Raw genomic sequence first — 20385 nt, 5'->3', positions numbered from 1 at the left:
TCTACCCAGCAGGGCTCTCTTTCAGATTTGACAGAGGAATCAAAAACTTTACAGACAAACAAAAGCTAAGAGAATTTAGCACCACCAAGCCAGTTTTACAACAAATGCTAAAGAAACTTCTCTAGGCAGAAAAAGAAAGGCCAAAACTAGAAACAAGAAAGTTACAAATAGGGAAGTTCACCAGTAAAGGCAAACATACAGTAAAGTTAGGAAATCATCTGTACACAAACATGATATCAAAACCAGCAATGATGAGAAGAAGAGAGTACAAATGCAGGATACAGGAAATGCATTTGAAATTAAGAGACCAGAAACTGAAAACAACCTTGTATATATATAGACTGCTATATTAAAATCTCATGGGAACTGCAAACCAAAAATCTACAATAATATACACACAAAAAAGAAAAAGAAATCCAAAGCCAACACTAAAGATAGTCATCAAATCATAAGAGAAGAAAACAAAAGAGGAAGGGAAGAAGAAAAGACCTACAAAAACAAATCCAAAACAATTAACAAAATGGCAATAAGAATATACATATCAATAATTACCTTAAGTGTAACTAGACTAAATGTTCCAACCAAAAGCCATACACTGGCTAAATGGATACAGAAACAGGACCCATATATATGCTGTCTATAAGAGAGTCACTTCAGATTTAGGGACATGTACAGACTGAAAGTGAGGGTATGGAAAAAGGTATCCCATGCAAATGGAAATCAAAAGAAAGCTGGAGTAGCAATACTCACATCAGACAAAATAAACTTTAAAGTCTGCTACAAGAAACAAAGAAAGACACTATATAATGATCAAGGGATCAATCCAAGAAGAAGATATAATAATTGTAAATATATATGCCCAGAACACAGGAGGACCTCACTATATCAGGCAAGTGCTAATAGCCATAAAGGGAGAAATCGACAGTAACACAATAATATTGGGGGATTTTAACACCCCACTTACATCAATGGACAGATCGAGACAGAAAATCAGTAAGGAAATACAGGCCTTAAATGACATATTAGACCAGATGAACTTAATTGAAATTTAGAGGACATTCCATCCAAAAGCATCAGAATGCACATTCTTCTCAAGTGCACACAGAACATTCTCCAGGATAGATCACATCTTGGGGCACAAAGCAAGTCTTGGTAAATTTAAGAACATTGAAATTATATCAAGCATCTTTTCTGACCACAATGCTATGAGATTAGAAACCAACTACAAGAATAATACTGCAAAGAACACAAATATGTGCAGGTTAGACAATATGCTACTAAAAAACCAATGGATCACTGAAGAAACCAAAGAGAAAAAATACCTAAGAGACAAATAAAAAGAAAACATGACAATCCAAAAGCTATGGGATGCAGCAAATCCAGTTCTAAGAGTAAAGTTTATAGCAATACAATCTTACCTCAGGAAACAAGAAAAATCCTAAATAAACAACCTAACCTTACACCTAAATCAACTAGAGAAATAATAAAAAAAAAACCAAAATTACTAGAAAGAAAGAAATCATGAAGATCAGAGCAGAAATAAATGAAATAGAGACAAAGAAAACAATAGAAGAGATTAATGAAACTAAAAGTTGGTTCTTTGAAAAGATAAACAAAACTGATAAACCTCTAGCCAGATTCATCAAGAAAAAAAGGAAGAGGGCTCAAATCAATAAAATTAGAAATGAAAAAGGAGAAGTTATAACAGATACAACAGAAGTACAAAGGATCATAAGAGACTACTACAAGCAAACATATGCCAATAAAATTGACAACCTAGAAGAAATAGACAAATTCTTAGAAAGGTACAATCTCCCAAAACTGAACCAGGAAGAAACAGAAAATATGAACAGACCAATCACAAGCAGAGAAACTGAAACTGTGATTTTAAAACTCCCAACAAACAAAGTCCTGGACCAGATGGCTTCATAGGTAAATTCTACCAAACATTTAGAGAAGAGTTAACATCTATCCTTCTAAAACTATTCCAAAAAATTACAGAGGGAGGAAGGCTCCCAAACTCATTCTATGAGGCCATCATCACCTTGGTAACAACACCAGTCAAAGATATCACATAAAAAGAAAATTACAGGCCAATATCACTGATGAACATAGACACAAAAATCCTCAACAAAATACTAGCAACTGAACCCAACAGCACATTAAAAGGGTCATACACCATAATCAACTGGGATTTATCACAGGGATGCAAGAATTTTTCAATATCTGCAAATCAATCCATGTGATACACCACATTAACAAATTGAAAAATAACAACCATATGATTGTCAATAGATACAGAAAAGGTTTTGACAAAATTCAACACTGATTTATGATTAAAAACTCTCCAGAAAGTGGGCATAGAGGGAACCTTCCTCAACATAATAAAGGCCATATATGACATAGCTAACATCATACTCAACAGTGAAAAGCTGAAAGCATCTCCTCTAAGAACAGGAACAAGACAAGGGTGTCCACTCTCACCACTTTTATTCAACATAGTTTTGGAAGTCCTAGCCATGGCAATTAGAGAAGAAAAGTAAACAAAAAGAATCCAAATTGGAAAAGAAGTAAAACTGTCACTGTTTGCAGATGACATGATACTATACATAGAAAATCCTAAAGATGCTACCAAAAACTTACTTGGGTTCATCAATAAATTTGGTAAATTTGCATCTATAGATTCCATGCAACCCCTATCAAATTACCAATGGTATTTTTTTGCAGATCTAGAACAGATCTTAAAATTCCTATGGAAACACAGAACATCCTGAATAGCCACAGAAATCTTCAGAAAGAAGAATGGAGCTGGAGGAATCAGGCTCCCTGACTTCAGGCTACAGTATAAAACTACAGTAATCAAAACAGTATGGTACTGGCACAAAGAAGACTTATAGATCATTGGAACACGATAGAAGGCCCAGAAATAAACCCACACACTTATGGTCAATTAATCTACAACAAAGGAGGCAAGAATATACAATGGAGAAAAGAAAGTCTCTTCAATAAGTAGTGCTGAGAAAACTGGACTGCTACATGTAAAAGAATGAAATTAGAACATTCTCTAACACCATATACAAAAATAAACTCAAAATGGATTAAAGACCTAAAAAAAGTATATATGTGTATAACTGAGTCACTCTGCTGTGACTCACACAGCAGAGACTGGCACATTATAAATCAACCATACTGCAACAAAAAAAAGAAAAAAAAAAATGGAGTAAAGACCTAAATGTAAGCCTAGATACTATAAAACTCTTACAATATAGCATAGGCAGAACACTCTTTGACATACATGACAGGAATATCTTTTTGGACCCACCTCCTAGAGCAATGAAAATTTAAAAAAAATAGATGAATGGGACTTAATTAAACCTAAAAGCTTCTGCACAGCAATGGATAAAATAAACAAAAAGACAACGCATAGAATGGGAGAAAGTATTTGCAAAGGATGCAAAAGGCAAGGGATTAATTTCCAAAATCTAAAAACAGCTCATGCAGTTTAATTTCAAAAAACAAACAACCCAATTAAAAAAGGGGCAGAAGACCTAAAAAAACATTTCTCCAAAGAAGACATACAGATGGTCAATTAGCACATTAAAAGATGCTGAATATTATTAATTATTAGAGAAATGCAAATCAAAAGTACAATGAGGTGTCACCTCACGCCAATCAGAATGGCCATCATCAAAAAGTCTACAAACAATAAATGCTGGAGAGGATGTGGAGAAAAGGGAACACTCTTGCACTGACGGTGGGAATGTGAACTGGTACAGCCACTATGGAGAATAGTATGGAGGTTCCTTATAAAACTAAACATAGAGCTACCATATGATCCAGCAATCCCACTCCTGGGCATATATCCAGAGAAAACCATGATTTCCAAAGATACAGGTACCCCAATGTTGACTGCAGCACTATTTACAATAGCCAAGACATGGAAGCAACCTAAGTGTCCATCAATAGATGAATGGATAAAGGAGATGTGGTACATATATACAATGGAATATTACTTGGTCATAAAAAAGAATTAAATAATGCCATCTGTAGCAACATGGATAGACCTAGAGATTGTCATACTGAGTGAAGTGAGACAGAGAAAGACAATATATGATATCACTTATATGTGGAATCTAAAAAAAGGGTACAAATGAACTTATCTACAAAACAGAAATAGAATTACAGATATAGAAAACAAACTTATGGCTACCAGGGGGTAAGGGGGGGATGGATAAATTGGGAGATTGGGATTGACATATACACATTACTATATATATAAAAGAGATAACTAATAAGGACCTACTGTATAGGACAGGGAGCTCAATTCAATACTCATAATGGCCTATATAGGAAAAGAATCTAAAAAAGAGTGGATATATATACAACTGATTCACTTTGCTGTACACCTGAAACTAACAAACACTGAAAATCAACTATACTCTAATAAAAATTTTTAAAAAAGGAACTTAAAGACAGGGCAATAGGAGCAAGAATCAAGATGGCAGAATAGAAGGACGTAGAGCTCAACTCCTCCCACAAATACATAAAAAATACATCTACAGGTGGAACAATTCTCACAGAATACCTACTAAACACTGATAGAAAATCTCAGATGCCCAGAAATGCAAGAAAGATCTCCCTCATAACTGGGTAGGATGAAAGGGGAAAAAGTAAAAGATAGAAGCAGGACAGGACCTGTGCCCCTGGGATGGAGCTGTGAAAGAGGAAAGGTTCCCACACCCTGGGAAACTCCCTTACCAGAGGAGAGATCAGCCAGGACAGAAAGGGAAATTCAGAGGCTTGGAGAGTTCAAGCAGCCTGTTTGTCTCAGGTTGAACAGAGAGAGAACAGTACAGAGGATCCATGCTACTTTGCTGCAGTCCCCAGCCTAAGATGTGTGCCTGCTAGTACATGCAGGGGCTGAGTGCTGAAACAAGCTTCAGAGGACAGACCCAGGGAGAGGACTGGGGTTAGCTGTGTGGAGACAGCCTGAAGGGGCTGAAGTGTGGCATGGGCTGCAACCAGGGGTGTCTGCAGAAGAAGCCCAGCCCACCATAGAAGCAAAGTACCATTAAAAGGCATATGAAGGGAAGGGTGGGGTCCACCATAGCAGCCTCACTCTTGGTGTGCTCACAGCCACCATGCACTGCCACTGACACCCCATTGTTAATGCGTGAGTGAAGGGAGAGGTGGGGCCTGCCATAGCAGCCCCTTTCTCGGAGCTGCCTCTACAAGCTCTGGGAGCATGCAAGTGCCAGTGTCAGAGGGCTGCCCACGTGTGGATGTGGGGCTGAAAGCAGAGCTCTTTCCCCACAGCTGTGTGATCCACACCACCATGACTGACTTTGTAAACTCAGCACCTGCAGGACACCGGAGTGGACAATGGGTACTCCTGTGGCTGGGACTGGTCCAGCCTTAGCAGCTATAGTCTTTGTGGGCACATGCACATGAAAGTGGGACCAAGGTTTGGGCTGCTTCCATATCTCCCATGGTAGGACCAGGCATGCAACTGGTACCAGTCCTGGTACCTGATTTCAGTGGATCGGTGCCTATGGATCTACTCTGGTGGCTCTGTGAACACAGAGCCTGAAGGACACCAGGGATGATTGCCTGCATTCCCACAGTGGAGGCAGGGCCAAGGGTAGTGCGAACAACAGTATACTTTGTAAGCCCACACAATGGGTGACAGATGACACCATAGAGTGCACTCCCTGGTGGACAGCTCCAGCAAAGGAATAATCAGTGGCTCCTCTTCCAGAGGGAGTGTTCCAATCCTGCCTACTTAATACTGCAGCTTAGAAATGGATCTAGGGCTTCTAGTCCAACAACTAGGGAGCAGACCCTGACAACCACAAAGAGGAGGCCCCATTCAACATCCAGTGCAGGCTCTGGTCACCACAACAGCAGTCATACCCCCATCAAGGGGATAATGGCCAGCACACACTGAGGAAAGAGGCGGCAGGCAAAAATACTAAAACAGCCCTTGCACCAAAAATATTAAACCCATGCAAGCTACACAGGGGTCCTTCCACAAAAAAATAGCCCTCCAAGACTACAATAGATAATTGTTTCTCCTAAATTCATAAAGTTAGAGAAATGTAAGTAAAATGAAGAAGCAGAGGAACCACTCTCAATTTAAAAAATCAAGAGAATTCCCTTGAAAGAACAAACAATGAAAGAGACCTCTTTAGTCTAATAGACATCGAGTTCAAAAAGGAGATAATGAGAATATTGAAGGAATTAAGAAGGGCTACTGGGCTTCCCTGGTGGCGCAGTGGTTGAGAGTCCACCTGCCGATGCAGCGGACACGGTTTCGTGCCCTGGTCCAGGAAGATCCCACATGCTATGGAGTGCCTAGACCTGTGAGCCATGGCCACTGAGCCTGCACATCCAGAGCCTGTGCTCTGCAACAGGAGAGGCCACAACAGTAAGAGGCCCATGTACCGCAAAAAAAAAAAAAAAAAAAAAAAAAAAAAAAAAAAAGAAGGGCTGATAGAAATGCAGATTACTGTAAAATGAACTAGAAACAATAAAGAAGAACCAAGAAAAATTAGAAAATTCATTTGCCAAGATGAAAGCTGAGCTTAAGGGAATAAATAGCAGATTGAATAATGCAGAAGAATGAATAAGTGATCTGGAAGATAGGATAATCGAAATCAGAACAGAAGAAAAAAAGCCAAATAGAAAAAAAATCAAAGCAATAAAAGGGGCCCATGGGATAATAGGAACCCTTGCATAATAGGGATTCCAGAAGGAGAAGAAAGAGAAAAGGAGATCAAAAATATATTTGAAGAAATTATGGTTGAAAACTTCTCAAACCTAAAGAAGGAAACAGATATCCAGGTACAAGAAGCACAGAGGGCCCCAAACAAGATGAACCCAAACAGAACTACACCAAGACATATCATAATTACAATGGCAAAAATTAAAGATAAAGAGAAGATTCTAAAGGCAGCAAGAAAAGAGTTGATTACAAGGGAACCCCCATAAGACTATCAGTTGATTTCTACACAGAAATGTTGCAGGCCAGAAGGGAGTGCCTAGATATATTCAAAATTCTGAAAAGGAAAAATCTGCAACCTAGGATAGTCTACCCAGCAAGATTATCATTTAGAATAGAAGGAGAGATAAAGAATTCTCAGACAAGCAAAAACTAAAAGAATACAGCACTACTAAATCTGTCCTAAAGGAATATTGAAAGGTCTTCTCTAAATAGAAAAGAAGCAAGAATCTACAGGAAAGAGAAAAATCACAAATGGAAAGTAAATCACTTAAATAAGCCAGTACATCAATTTAAGAAAAATAAAAATTAAAAAAATTCTGTGAAAGTGATGATAACCACAATGAACAGCAAAGGTAAAACATGAAGATGTAAAAAAGGACATCAAAATAATAAAATGCGGGGGAGGAGAGTAAGAAAACATAATTTTTTTTTTCAGAATGTGTTTGAGCCTATATGACTACTAGTCTAAAGCAAGTAGATATAGGAAGGGGTTAACATACTTGAAAAACAGGGTAACCACAAATCAAAAACATACACTAGATTCACAAAAACCAAAAAGAAGAGAACACAAGCACAACACAAAAGAAAATCTTCAAACTACAAAAGGAAAAACAAAAAGAAAAAGGATCATATAAGAAATAGAAAAGCAACAGGAAAACAAGGTTTAAAACAGAAATAAATATATACCTATCAAAAATTACCTTAATGGTCAATGGACTAAATGCCCCAATCGAAAGACAAACTGGCAGATTGGATTAAAAAAACAAAACAAAACAAAAAAAGAAGCTACAATATGATGCCCAAAAGAGATCTACTTGAGGGCAAAGGACACACATAGATTGAAAGTGAGGGGATGGAAAAAGATATTTCATGCAAAGAGAAGTGACAAGAAAGCACTTGTAGCATTACTCATGTCAGACAAAATAGAGTTTAAAACAAAAGCTCTAAAGAAAGATAAAGAAGGACACTATATAATGATAAAAGGATCAATACAAGAAGAGGATATTACACTCATCAACATTATGCACCCAATATAGGAGCACCTAAATACGTAAAACAAATACAGACATAAAAGGAGAAATTGACAGGAATACAATAATAGTAGGAGACTTTAACACCCCACTTACATCAATAAACAGATCTTCTAGACAGAAAATCAATAAGGCAAAAGAGATACTAAATGATACAATAGAACAGTTAGACTTAATTGACATTTTCAGGACATTACGTCCAAAAAAAAAAAAAACCCCAAAACAGAATACACGTTTCTTTTCAAGAGCACATGGAACATTCTCTAGGACTAACTACACACTAGGGCACAAAACAAGCCTCAACAAATTTAAGAGTATAGAAATTATTTCAAGTATCTTTTTTGACCAAAATTGTGTGAAACTAGAAATCAACCACAGAAAAAGAAACAAGAAAAAAACAATCACATGGAGACTAAATAACATGCCACTAAAAAACCAATGGGTCAATGATGAAATCAAAGAGGAAAAAAAAAATCTTGAGACAAATGACAATGATACCACAACCATACAAAATCTATAGGATTCAGCAAAAGCAGTTCTTAGAGGGAAGTTCATAGAGATACAAGCCTTCTTTAAGAAACAAGTAAAATCTCAATTAAACCACCTAACCCACCACCTAAGAGAATTAGAAAAAAAGAACAAAAACTAAAGTCAGCAGAAGGAAGGAAATAATAAAATTCGGAGAGGAAATAAAAAAAGAGATTAAAAAATTAATATAAAAAAGCAGTAAAACCAAGAGCTAGTTCTTTTTTTGTTGTTGTTTGTTTGTTTTGTTTGTGGTTCGTGGGTGTCTCACTGTTGTGGCCTCTCCCATTGCGGAGCACAGGCTCCAGACACGCAGGCTTAGTGGCCATGGCTCACGGGTCCAGCCGCTCTGCGGCATGTGGGATCTTCCCGGACTGGGGCACGAACCCGTGTCCCCTGCATTGGCAGGCGGAGCTCTCAACCACTGTACCACCAGGGAAGCCCTTTTTTCAAAAAAAAAAATTTATTTATTTTTGGCTGCGTTTGGTCTTCGTTGCTGAGCATGGGCTTCCTCTAGTTGCAGCGAGCGGGCACTGCTCTTCATTGCGGTGCATGGGCTTCTCATTGTGGTGGCTTCTCTTGTTGCGGAGCATGGGCTCTAGGTGCGCAGGCTTCAGCAGTTATGGCTCGCGGACTCTAGAGTGCAGGCTCAGTAGTTGTGGCGCACGGGCTTAGTTGCTCCGCGGCATGTGGGATCTTCCTGGAACAGGGCTCGAACCCATGTCCCCTGTATTGGCAGCAGATTCTTAACCACTGTGCCACCAGGGAAGTCCCAAGAGCTGGTTCTTTAAGAGGTTAAACAAAATTGACAAACCTCTGGCCAGGCTCACCAAGAAAAGAGAGAGGACCCAAATAAACAAAATAAGAAATGAGAGAGGAGAAATTACAACCAATATTGCAGAAATACAAAAACCATAAGAGAATACTATGAATAATTATATGTCAACAAATAGGACAACCTTAAAGAAATGGACAACTTTCTAGAAACACACAGCCCACCAAAACTGAATCAAGAAGTTATAGATTATTTGAAGAGATCAATCACTAGAAGTGAAACAGAATCTGTAAGAAAAAAAAGAAAACCCAACTCCCTACAAACAAAAGTCCAGGACCAGATGGCTTCACAGGTAAATTCTACCAAACATAAAAGGAAGAACTTATACTGATCCTTCTCCAACCCTTCCAAAAGATTGAGGAGGAGGAAATAGTCCCAAAGACATTCTATGAAGCCCCCAACACCCTGATACTAAAACCAGAAAAAGACACTACCAAAAAATAAAATTACAGGCCAATATCTTTGATGAATATAGCTGCAAAAATTCTCAGCAAAATATCAGCAAACCAAATCCAACAACACATAAAGAAGATCTTGCACCATGACCAAGCCGGATTCATTCCAGGGTCACAAGGATGGTTTAACATTTGCAAATCAATCAATGGGATGGAGCACGTCAACAAAAGAAAAACCAAGAACCACATGATCATCTCCATAGATGCAGAAAAAGCATTTGATAAAATTCAACATCCATTCATGATAAAAATGCTTACCAAAGTGGGATTAAAAGGAACATATCACAACATAATGAAAGTTATTTACGACAAACCCAGAGCCAATATAGTACTCAACAGTGAAAAGATGAAAACCTTCCTGCTAAAATCTGGAACAAGACAAGGATATCCACTCTCACCCTTTTTATTCAACATGGTATTGGAAATCCTAGCTACAGCAATCAGGCAAGAAAAAGAAATAAAAGGTATCCAAAGTAGAAGGAAGACGTAAAACTGTTATTACATGCAGATAACATGATATTGATACTATATGTTGAAACCCTAAATACTCCACACAAAAACTTCTAGATCTAATAAACGAATTCAGCAAGGTAGCAGGATAAAAGATTAACATACAGAAATTGGTGGCATTTCTTTACACTAACAAGGCAGTATCAGAAAGAGGATGTAAACAAACAATCTCTTTTAAAATTGCATCCAGAAAGGGGATGTAAACAAACAATCCCTTTTAAAATTGCATCCAAAAAAAAAAAGACTTAGGAATAAGCCTCACCAAGGAGGTGAAAGACTTATATGCTGAGAACTACAAAACATTAATAAAGGAAATTGAAGATGATTCAAAGAAATGGAAAGAAATCCCATGCTCTTGGATTGGAAGAATTAACATTGTTAAAATGGCCATACTACCCAAAGCAATCTACAGATTCAATGAGATCCCCATCAAATTACCCATGTTTTCACAGAACCAGAACAAATAATCCTAAAATTTATATGGAACCATGAAAGACCCAGTATTGCCAAAGAAATATTGAGGAAAATGAACAAAGCAGGAGGCATAATCCTCTCAGACTTCAGACAATACTACAAACCTACAGTGATGAAAACAGTGTGGTCTTGGCACAAAAACAGACATATGGATCAATGGAACAAAATAGAGAGCCCAGAAAAAAAACCACACAGTTACAGTCAATTAATCTTTGGCAAAGGAGGCAAGAATATAAAATGGGAAAAAGACAGTCTCTTCAGCAATTATTGCTGGGAAAGTTGGACAGCTGTATGTAAATCAATGAAGTTAGAATACACCCTCACACCATACACAAAAATAACCTCAAAATGGCTTAAAGACTTTAATATAAGATATGACACCATAAAACTCCTACAAGAGGGCTTCCCTGGTGGCGCAGTGGTTGAGAGTCCACCTGCCAATGCAGGGGACATGGGTTCATGCCCCGGTCCGGGAAGATCTCATATGCCATGGAGCGGCTGGGCCCGTGAGCCATGGCCACTGAGCCTGCGCATCCGGAGCCTGTGCTCCGCAGCGGGAGAGGCCACAACAGTGAGAGGCCCGCATACTGCAAAAAACAAAACAAACAAAAAAAACTCCTACAAGAGATCATAGGCAAAACATTCTCTGACATAAATTGCACCAATGTTTTCTTAGCCCAGTCTCCCAAGGCAATAGAAATAAAACCAAAACTAAACAAATAGGACCTAATCAAACTTACAAGCTTTTGCACAGCAAAGGAAACCATAAACAAAACAAACAAAGTACTGAATGGGAGAAAATATTTGCAAATGATGCCACCAACAAGCACTTAATTTCCAAAATATACAAACAGCTCTTACAATTCAACAACAAAAAAACAAACAAGTCAATCAAAAAATGTGCAGAAGACCTAAATAGACATTTCTCCAAAGTAGACATACAGATGGTCACTAGGCACATGAAAAAATGCTCAACACCACTAGTTATTAGAGAAATGCAAATCAAAAGTACAATGAGGTGTCACCTCACACCCATCAGAATGGCCATCATCAAAAAGTCTACAAATAAATGCTAGAGAGGATGTGGAAAAAAGGGAACACTCCTACAGTGCGGTGGGACTGTAAATTGATGCAGCCACTATGCAAAACAACATGGAGGTTCCTCAAAAACTAAAAGTAAATGATCCAGCAATCCCACTTCTGGGCACATATCCTGGCAAAACTATAATTCAAAAAGATACATGCACCCCTATGTTCATAGCAGCACTATTTACAATAGTTGAGACATGGAAGCAACCTAAATGTTCATCAACAGCTGGAAGGATAAAAAAGATGTGGTGTATATAAGTACAATGGAATCCTACCCAGCCACAAAAAAGAGTGAAATAATGCCATTTGCAGCTACATGGATGGGCCTAGAGATTATCATATTAAGTGACTTAAGTCAGAGAAAGACAAATAGGATATCACTTATACATGGAATCTAAAATATGACACAAATGAAATTATCTACAAAACAGAGGCAGACTCACAGATAGAGAGAACAGACTTGTGGTTGCCAAGGGGGAGGGCGGGTGGGGAAGGGATGGATTGGGAATTTGGGATTAGCAGGTGCAATCTATTATATATAGAATGGATAAACAACAAGGTCCTACTGTATAGCACAGGGAAACTATATTCAATGTCCTGTAATAAATCATAATGGAAGAGAATGTGAAAAAGAATATATATAGAGAGATATAACTGAATCACTTTGCTGTGCAGCAGAAATTAACACAACATTGTAAATCAGCTATACTTCAATTAAAAAAAAAAGATAGGGCAATGGAATTTATCCAAACTGAAGTACAGAAGGAAAAGAGGCTGAAAAAAATTAACATAACTTCAGGATCCAGTAAGTCAATATCAAGGGGTCTAACATATGTGCAATTGAATCCTATGTATATGGGGGCAAGGTGTGAGTTCATAAATAATATTTTAAGAAATAATTTATTTATTGAAAAATAATTTGAAGACCAAAATGTATCCAAATGTTCTCAAAATATTAAAGTCATTGATGCAGTAACGTCAACGAACTGCAATTAGGATAAACAAAAAGAAAATTCTACGAAGACACTTTATAACCAAACTGCTAAGGAGTAACAATAAGAGAACAAAATCTACAAAACAGCCAGAGAACAAAAGACTCATAATGAATAGGAAAAAAATATATATGAATTATTGTGGACTTTTCACCCAAAGCTAATCAGAATAAAATGAAGGCTCATCTTCCATTACAAATATATTTGGAACTTTACTTTCAGAGACTTAATGGCAGAAACACCAGGGAATACGTGTGACAGAGTAAAAGTTAAAACTAGGCAAAGAATCCCTTGTAAAGGGATTGTACAGCATTGGTCCAATTTCTGCTACATTTATAGTCCTGGCCTGTTCCTGCCATTCACGGTGCTGACCTTGGGAGACAGCAATGTCCTGAGGAGTCTTGTGTCATTCATCTGCACTTTCATTCAACATAAAAAGAGAAATAGCATTTTTCACGGTCTGATTGTGGCCCGGATAGCACATTTGTAAAGGAATGTGAAAAAGGGCTTCTTTCTTTCTCAGTTTCAGCTGGAGTCCCAGTTGCTGCCAGTCAAGTGGGCCCTGCCAAGTGCTGGTGAGGCCCCAGGTCTAAAGTAAGGCACTGGGACCCTCCCTGTACGGGCCCTGCCACGGGTACGCAGAAACAGCCTTTGAAACCTTGTAGCCCCCTGCCTGGAAAGAGGGTATATAATAGGTGGTAAGGTGAGGAAAGGACTCTCCTGGAGTAAACTTTAGTCAGCCTCCTCTAAACTCTCTAGGTGTTGACCTTGGTGACTGTCCTTGTCGGGCTTGCAAGTTGCAGCAAGATTCTTGCTCAGCCAGATTAGAGGGCAACCCTTACCCTCAATATCTGATCACCCGGGCCTGCCTTCAGCCAGACTCCTGTGGAGTCAGTTTAACCTTGTCCTTTTCCATCCACTGACCCCACCCTGCTCCTTGGCTGTAAAGCCCCACTGTCCATGCTGTATGCAGAATTGAGCCCAGTTCTATACTGAAGACTCTCTCCTTCTATTGCAATAGTCGTGAATGAAATCTGGTTTTGACACTTTACTACTGTTCAGCTCTGGTTTTCTTTAACAGGAGGGTCCTCCCTACTTCCCACCCATCTCCCACAAAGGAGAGAGGGACATAGTTCCTCCTCACCAGGGAGGACGCTTCAAGCCAGGAGGGATTTACCTGTGCTGTGTGGAGTTCCTGGAGTACAAGAACGAGTGCCACATGGAGGTTTGAAACTTCCTATAGGCAATAGGCTCAGTGAGGGCGACTGCAGTGGCTCTCTTGAGAGGGCTGTTTTGGGAGGGACCTCCACATAATGTCATCTTTGTCATAATGTGACATATTGTGGACCCTGTTGCACAGCCAGCTCAGGGTCATCTTGGATCCTAGCAAGAGGACTGCCTGCACTGGTAATATGGGATAAAAGGAGGTGAATTTGCAGATGCCCAGGATTGGGAGAGAGACATTAGGTAGAGGAAAAGCATGACCCCCTCAAGGGCAACGCACATGGAGGGCCCTGGTGGACTGGGGGCCTCCTATGTGTCAGACACAGATACAAAGGAAGAGGGAAAGGGGAGCAGGAGCTTCCAAAATGGACCAGCAACAAGAGAGTTACAAAAGGAAGAAAATAAAATCTTTGTGTCATGCTTGGACAGGAAGAGAATTCATATTTTAGAGTTTCTCCAATGAGCTTTGGGGAAAGAAGGAGACATTTTACATGGCCAGAAAATTCAACGACTCTCAGTCATGTGTCCCCAAGCTTTCTGGTTAATTGTGGTCACACTCTACTTGGCTCTGGGTCCCATTGCATCTATTAGGTCAGGATGAGTGTCCAGGGGTTTTCTGTTGACTCCACAGGGAGTAGGTAAACGCCTGCCCACTTAGAATCATGGAAAATGAACAGCAGCGCAGGAATGGAATTCAGAGATCACTCAACAAAGCCCTTCATTTAACAGCTGAGGAGACTGAGCACATAATGGAAAGTCTTTTGGCCAATTTCTCAGTCTTCTACGTGGATGATCTGACTGAGGGAAAAAAAGAAGTGGAAGGCAAGATCTCAGGTGTTCTGTTTGATTGGTTTTATTCTAGAAAGAGCATTTGGGTTGTTTTCTAGAGATGCAACTTTCCAGGAGGTTACAAAGAAATGGCCTCCCTCCCTCTGGTGGGTGGCTTTGGTTCTCCCTTTCTGTTCTTCTAGCAGCCAGGAAAGATCAAATCTAACTCCTACATATTAGGAAAGGTTACCACTGCATCCAGACATATTCTCGGCTCTCTCAGACAGACTCAGGCGAGCACCAGCTAGACTCAGTCTCTGTCTCTCTCTTGCCTGCCACCCTCCGACCACCAATTTTCTCTCTCTTGCTTCTTCCCTCCCCCACCCCACCTCATTCTAATTCTCTCTCTCCTCCCTCCCTCCCCCACCCCACCTCATTCTAATTCTCTCTCTCCTCCCTCCCTCCCTGTTTCCCTTTCTAATGGTCTTCACTGAATTGGCTTTTCTCTGAATCCCAAGCAACAGGAATGAAAAGCCCCAGATCCTCATGGCCCGTTTTGTTCTGACCTAATTACTTAAGTCTAACCACCTTGGAAAAAAAGACCTTCTGTATGGGTTAGGCCTGTTTACCAGGTTTGTTTGTGTTGGTCTGCATGGGGGTTGGCATCAAAACCCCATGGACTATCAGGGGTACCTGGCCTTCCAGTTGATGCCATTTTCTCCCCTCAGTGACTACATGGAGGAGGGTTGAGCAGGATTCTGACATTTCTAGTTCCTGCTACAAAATAGTCTACCAAGGCTCAGCTGTTGTGTTTAGGCAGGGAATACTTGCCAACCAAAAGCCAACATCAATTTGTGAGAAATGATCACACCCACCACATTGTCAAATCCAGTATGAAATGGCTTGGGAATAAATAATGCCTGAGAAGGGATTTAAGGTGAGGAGGCACCTTGAAAGCAGAAAATATTTCCACATTTTTCCCCCCAAACCTGCTTTCCAGGTTTGGTTAAAGTGGTCACATTCTTCTTGGTCCTGGGGTCCAAGGCCAAGGAGAGTATCCTTAGGTAAATCAGAGAAATTTCTTCTCCATAGAAACCTGCCTATAAATCAGGAATCCTACCTGCCCTACTGACTTCCCAGGGGCCATTCGGAGGCAGAAACAGGATGAGCTTGCCCAGTGCTACCAAGTGTGAGGGCCTTTCTAGCTGACCTCTGTGGCTGCCCCAGGGCCCGACTTCTCCTATCCACCATTTCGCACCACTCTGACCCGGGCCATCTCAACAGGCCAGAAGCAAGTCCCCGTTTAAGGAAGGAAGCAGGAAGGAGGCAGATCACAGCTATGACTTTCATGATGTGCTTTATGGTTTCCAAATCACTCTGGTTTTTACAGCAATTCTTCCTTTAGAGAAGGAATCACTATTCTCTTTTCATTTCCTGGCTGGAGAGGCAAATCACTCACAACATACCTGATTTGCTCAAGGCTTCACTGGAGATGGCAAAGCTGGGGTTTGGATCCTGTTTCCTGAGTCCAGTTCCTATGACCTGTCCTCAGAGGCACTGCATGCTGTTCCCTCCTGCCTTGGGGGGACACGGCCATTCTTCCTGCTTTCCTTCCCCTCTCCCTCCCTGACGTCATGCCCGAGGAACGGCACAGAGGCGGTGGCTGACTGGAGAGATGGTCAGGCTCATTCTGAAGTTCAGACTCAGCTTCTCATTGTTTGGAGGCCTGAAGGTAAATTTTTGCACAAGGGAAGTAAAGAAAATAAACAACTCAGTTCTCGCCAACTGTTCTCCAAGGCACATCCGCTTACCTGAAAGACAAAAATATAAGGTGAGTTACCTGTTCGGGCGGCGTCTGTGCCCAGCAAGGACTGAAACCTTCTACCACGTCTTGTGAAACCTGAGCAAACGGAGGGCCTGCTAGGCCCTAGGGCCTTATGTACTCGGCTTATTTAATCGCAGCCACCTGAGTTAACCAAAGCCCAGCGAGCTAAATCCACAATCACACATTCCGATGCCTTCAGGAATCAGGCAGATGAGGCACAGGTGAGGCACTGGGTGTAGATGAAAGAAGTCAGAGGCCTGGGTTGATCTAGCAAGTGAAGTCTAGCCTAAGGCCTTTCAAAAATCCATTAGCAAACAATAATGACAAAAGCAGACAAAGAACAAAATTCTAGGTAATTTTTCTCAATTGTTAAAAGAAAATTGTTGAAAAGTATAAGCAAGTAAACATCAGAGCAAGGTTTCTCAAGTATGAGGCATCTTTTCTCTTTATCACGTTTCCCTCCTTAATGACTGGAAACCTCTCTGCCATGGCTACCTGCGCAGGGCAGACGCCATCTCATCCCACCTGTGCTTCACGTCTTCCGGGTTTCCGCCACGCCCTCCCCCTCATGAACGCGCTCCTCGCCTGACTTGTGTAACAGCACCCCACGCTGGTCTCTACCCCCAGCCCTCTTATGGGTGTTTTAATAACTTACTTTCTCCCTAAGTAATATATATTCACTACAAAAAGAAAAAAAATTGTGAAAAGTATAAACACAATAGAAGATCTCATAATCCAGACAAAACCCTTGTTAACGTTTTGACATATTTCCTCATGGTCCTTGTAAGGATGCTCCAGCACACCATCACTGGGATTACTCTCTGTAGCTAATTCTGTGCACTGCTTTTACTACTTTGTGTTTCCCCACGTCATGAAACTTTCCTGGAAACAGTTTATATACACATGCCTCTATTTTGTTCTTGCCTGTAATGAGCTGTTGAGGAAATAAAATTAGAGAGTATCTGCAAAAGTGTTTAGTAAATTGAAATATGCTTCAGAATTATATCATACTTATATTGTTTTGTGCCTGTTTCCCACCAGCGTTTGCCTATTTATCTCTGTTCCCCTCATCCTTATCTCTTTACCCATCACAAATAGTACAATGAGGAAATCTGTTAAAATAGTACCAGATCAGATGTATTGTAAATACCCAAGATTTTCCTAGAAGAATCCAGATATTGTGACCAAACTGGACCTAGGGAGTCAGGAACCAGGGTTAAAGTACAGGTTCTGCCAGTAACCAGCTCTGAGCTATGAGTAAACCCTTTATTCTTACAGACCTAAACATGTCAAACTTGTCAAACATATGAGATAATCTCTCTCCTAAGTACATTATGTGGCTGGGCAAGGATACCAGTAAGACAGGAGATATGAATTTGCTTTTAAAATTATGAAAACAAGGGCTACTTGATTTCAAAGCTTCATCCTGGACCACGGGAAACATGGACCTTCTCCTTGACGCTTCCACTAACTAACCAGGTCAATTACCTCATTAGTAAAATGAGAACACTGACCTAGGGTTTTTGGGAAAAGTTCTTCCTAACCTTATCTGCCACGATCCAGTGACTTTTTAAACATTTGTTTGAAAAATGAGGACTCAGCCTCTTGCCTTTCATGAAGCTGTCTGCTGCTTTGTTGGATCAACTGGGAAAAACTTAAATGAGGAAAAGAAAATATAAATTTGCAGTAATAGCTTTGCCATTTGCCCTGATTGTGTACGTATCCTAATTCCACACCTGATCATCTTTTGCAAGAGAAGGGCAGGAGCTGTCCACACCCCATCCCTTCAGAGAGGCTGTTTTTAGAAAGTGCTGGATCAAGAATGAGGCAAAGCAGCTGTGCACCAAAGCCGGGAGTGTGGCGGGGGAAAGCCAGACGGTGGTGTTGACTTCTTAAGTCAGTGAATCTTTCAGGTTTCTATCTCTTGAAAACTGTTTAGCTAGGCCTCATTCTGTCACAGCTGAGGGAATCCCCAAATTGCTTGCTTTCTAAGAATTTCATTCTTCTCAGGCAGAAAGACAGATAGTGAGACCAACTGCTTGCAAAAATGGCTCCAATTTCCCCTCTCGCCCTGTACCCCCATCATTTGCAATGTGATTTCATAGCTCTTCCCATAAAAATTGTGCTATTTTCCCTTCCCCTTTCACCGGGTCTCACCTTATGACTTGTACTGGCAACAGAATGCAGGGGGGAGTGACGGTTGCCAGTTCCCAGCCTGGCCCTTAGGAGGCATTGTGTGCTTCCTGTCCTCCCTCTTGGGGTCTTTATCTTCCACACGAACACCAGCCCAGCTAGCTTGCTGGAGGATGAAACTTGGAAAAGAGCCCCATTGTCCCAGCTGAGGTCATCCTAGATCCGCCTTCAGCCTGCTGACCTCCCAAAAAGGCCAGAGAGGCCAGCTAAGATCAGTTGAGCTCCCAGCTCAACTGCAGCCTCCTGAGCAATAATACACACTTATTGTTTTAAGTCACTGAGTTTTCCACCTTTGTTATGCAGCAATGTAATAATGGATACTAATGATATGAACTTGCTGAATCTTAAAATGGAAGGGCCTTTAAGTGGGGAAATGAGTTACACTGTAATTATGCAGGAAGGAGCACTAGATGAGAACGAGGGAACTTGAGTCTTAGGCCCTGTTCAGCCAATTCTTTGGGCATGTGATCTTGAATAAGAAACAATTCTCTCTTATTCTTAGTTTCCTTACATTAAGAAACGGCATACTGATCGATTGCCTGTCTAACTATTAATAACTGGGTTGCTGTAAGGATTAAATGAGATAATTTGCTTGCAAATGAAACCTGTAATTAAAAGAGTGTGTTATAACTCTCAATAGCAAAAACAACAGTGAGTCAAGAATAATTACAATACTTAAAATACACAGGTGAAACTTTGCATTATAATAGGAAATCTGAAGCTCTTGTAGACAGGAAGACTGGAAGGTATTCCCATATCTCCTGTCTGCTTTCATGTTAGGAAGTGACTTGGCCAACGTGAGGAAAAGTGGCATAGAACCAGAGGAAGAAAGACACAGAAGATCTAATCAGAATCAGTCCAGATACACTCAGGACAGTGTCCTATAGCAGGAAAATCTGGGCTCCAGATCACGCATACATGGGTTCAAATTCAAGGGCCTCCCTTTCTGTACTTTGGTTGCATGATCAACAAAATGATACTGTCTCAGCAAATCAATCTATATTTAATTTAATGATAAGAAACCTATCATGAATTTCTGAGTGTCAACTCTGTAGCATAGTTACCTTTTTTAGGAGACACTGCTAGGAAGAGCACAGGCTTTAGTGTTTGATAAACCTGGTTAACATTGAGTTCTAGCTCTGCCTTGTGAGCTTTATAGCTTTTTAGATGCTATAAATGGCCCTGCCAAGCCTCAGGGCTTATCTCCAATGTGGTGATAATAGGAATTTGAAACTTGTAAGTTTACACTAGAACACATGCTCCTTAAGAGATATTTTTTTCTACTTCATTCATTGTCATATCCTCAGGGCTGAATGCCTGACACATGATAGATGCTCAGGAAATATTTTTAAAATTAAGAAATTGGGAAATTAGTTGAATTGATCTCTGCAACATACCTAATTCAATACTTGGAATATACTAAATTTTTTCTTACTAATTTTACATTGTTATAAATTAAAA

The 20385-nt window shown here is 40.2% G+C and overlaps 1 protein-coding gene across 3 annotated transcripts in view; it reads right to left on the bottom strand.

Annotated features, from left to right (window-relative positions):
- Positions 1-16255: 16255 nt before the first annotated feature.
- LOC132516158 (cytochrome P450 2J2) overlaps positions 16256-20385 on the bottom strand; it is a 31467-nt gene continuing 27337 nt past the window's right edge. For 2 of the 3 annotated variants that reach the window (XM_060142564.1, XM_060142565.1), the window contains one exon: positions 16256-16717. In XM_060142564.1, the coding sequence (XP_059998547.1) occupies positions 16539-16717 (179 nt within the window). In that variant the 3' untranslated portion in view covers positions 16256-16538. The remainder of the gene's footprint in view (positions 16718-20385) is intronic. The other variant, XM_060142566.1, reaches the window with a different exon arrangement.

The sequence above is a fragment of the Lagenorhynchus albirostris genome, chromosome 2 (assembly GCF_949774975.1).
Source record: "Lagenorhynchus albirostris chromosome 2, mLagAlb1.1, whole genome shotgun sequence".
Lineage (NCBI taxonomy): Eukaryota > Metazoa > Chordata > Mammalia > Artiodactyla > Delphinidae > Lagenorhynchus > Lagenorhynchus albirostris.
The sequence above is the reverse complement of the archived record's forward strand: the minus strand, read 5'-3'. Positions and strand labels throughout refer to the sequence as shown.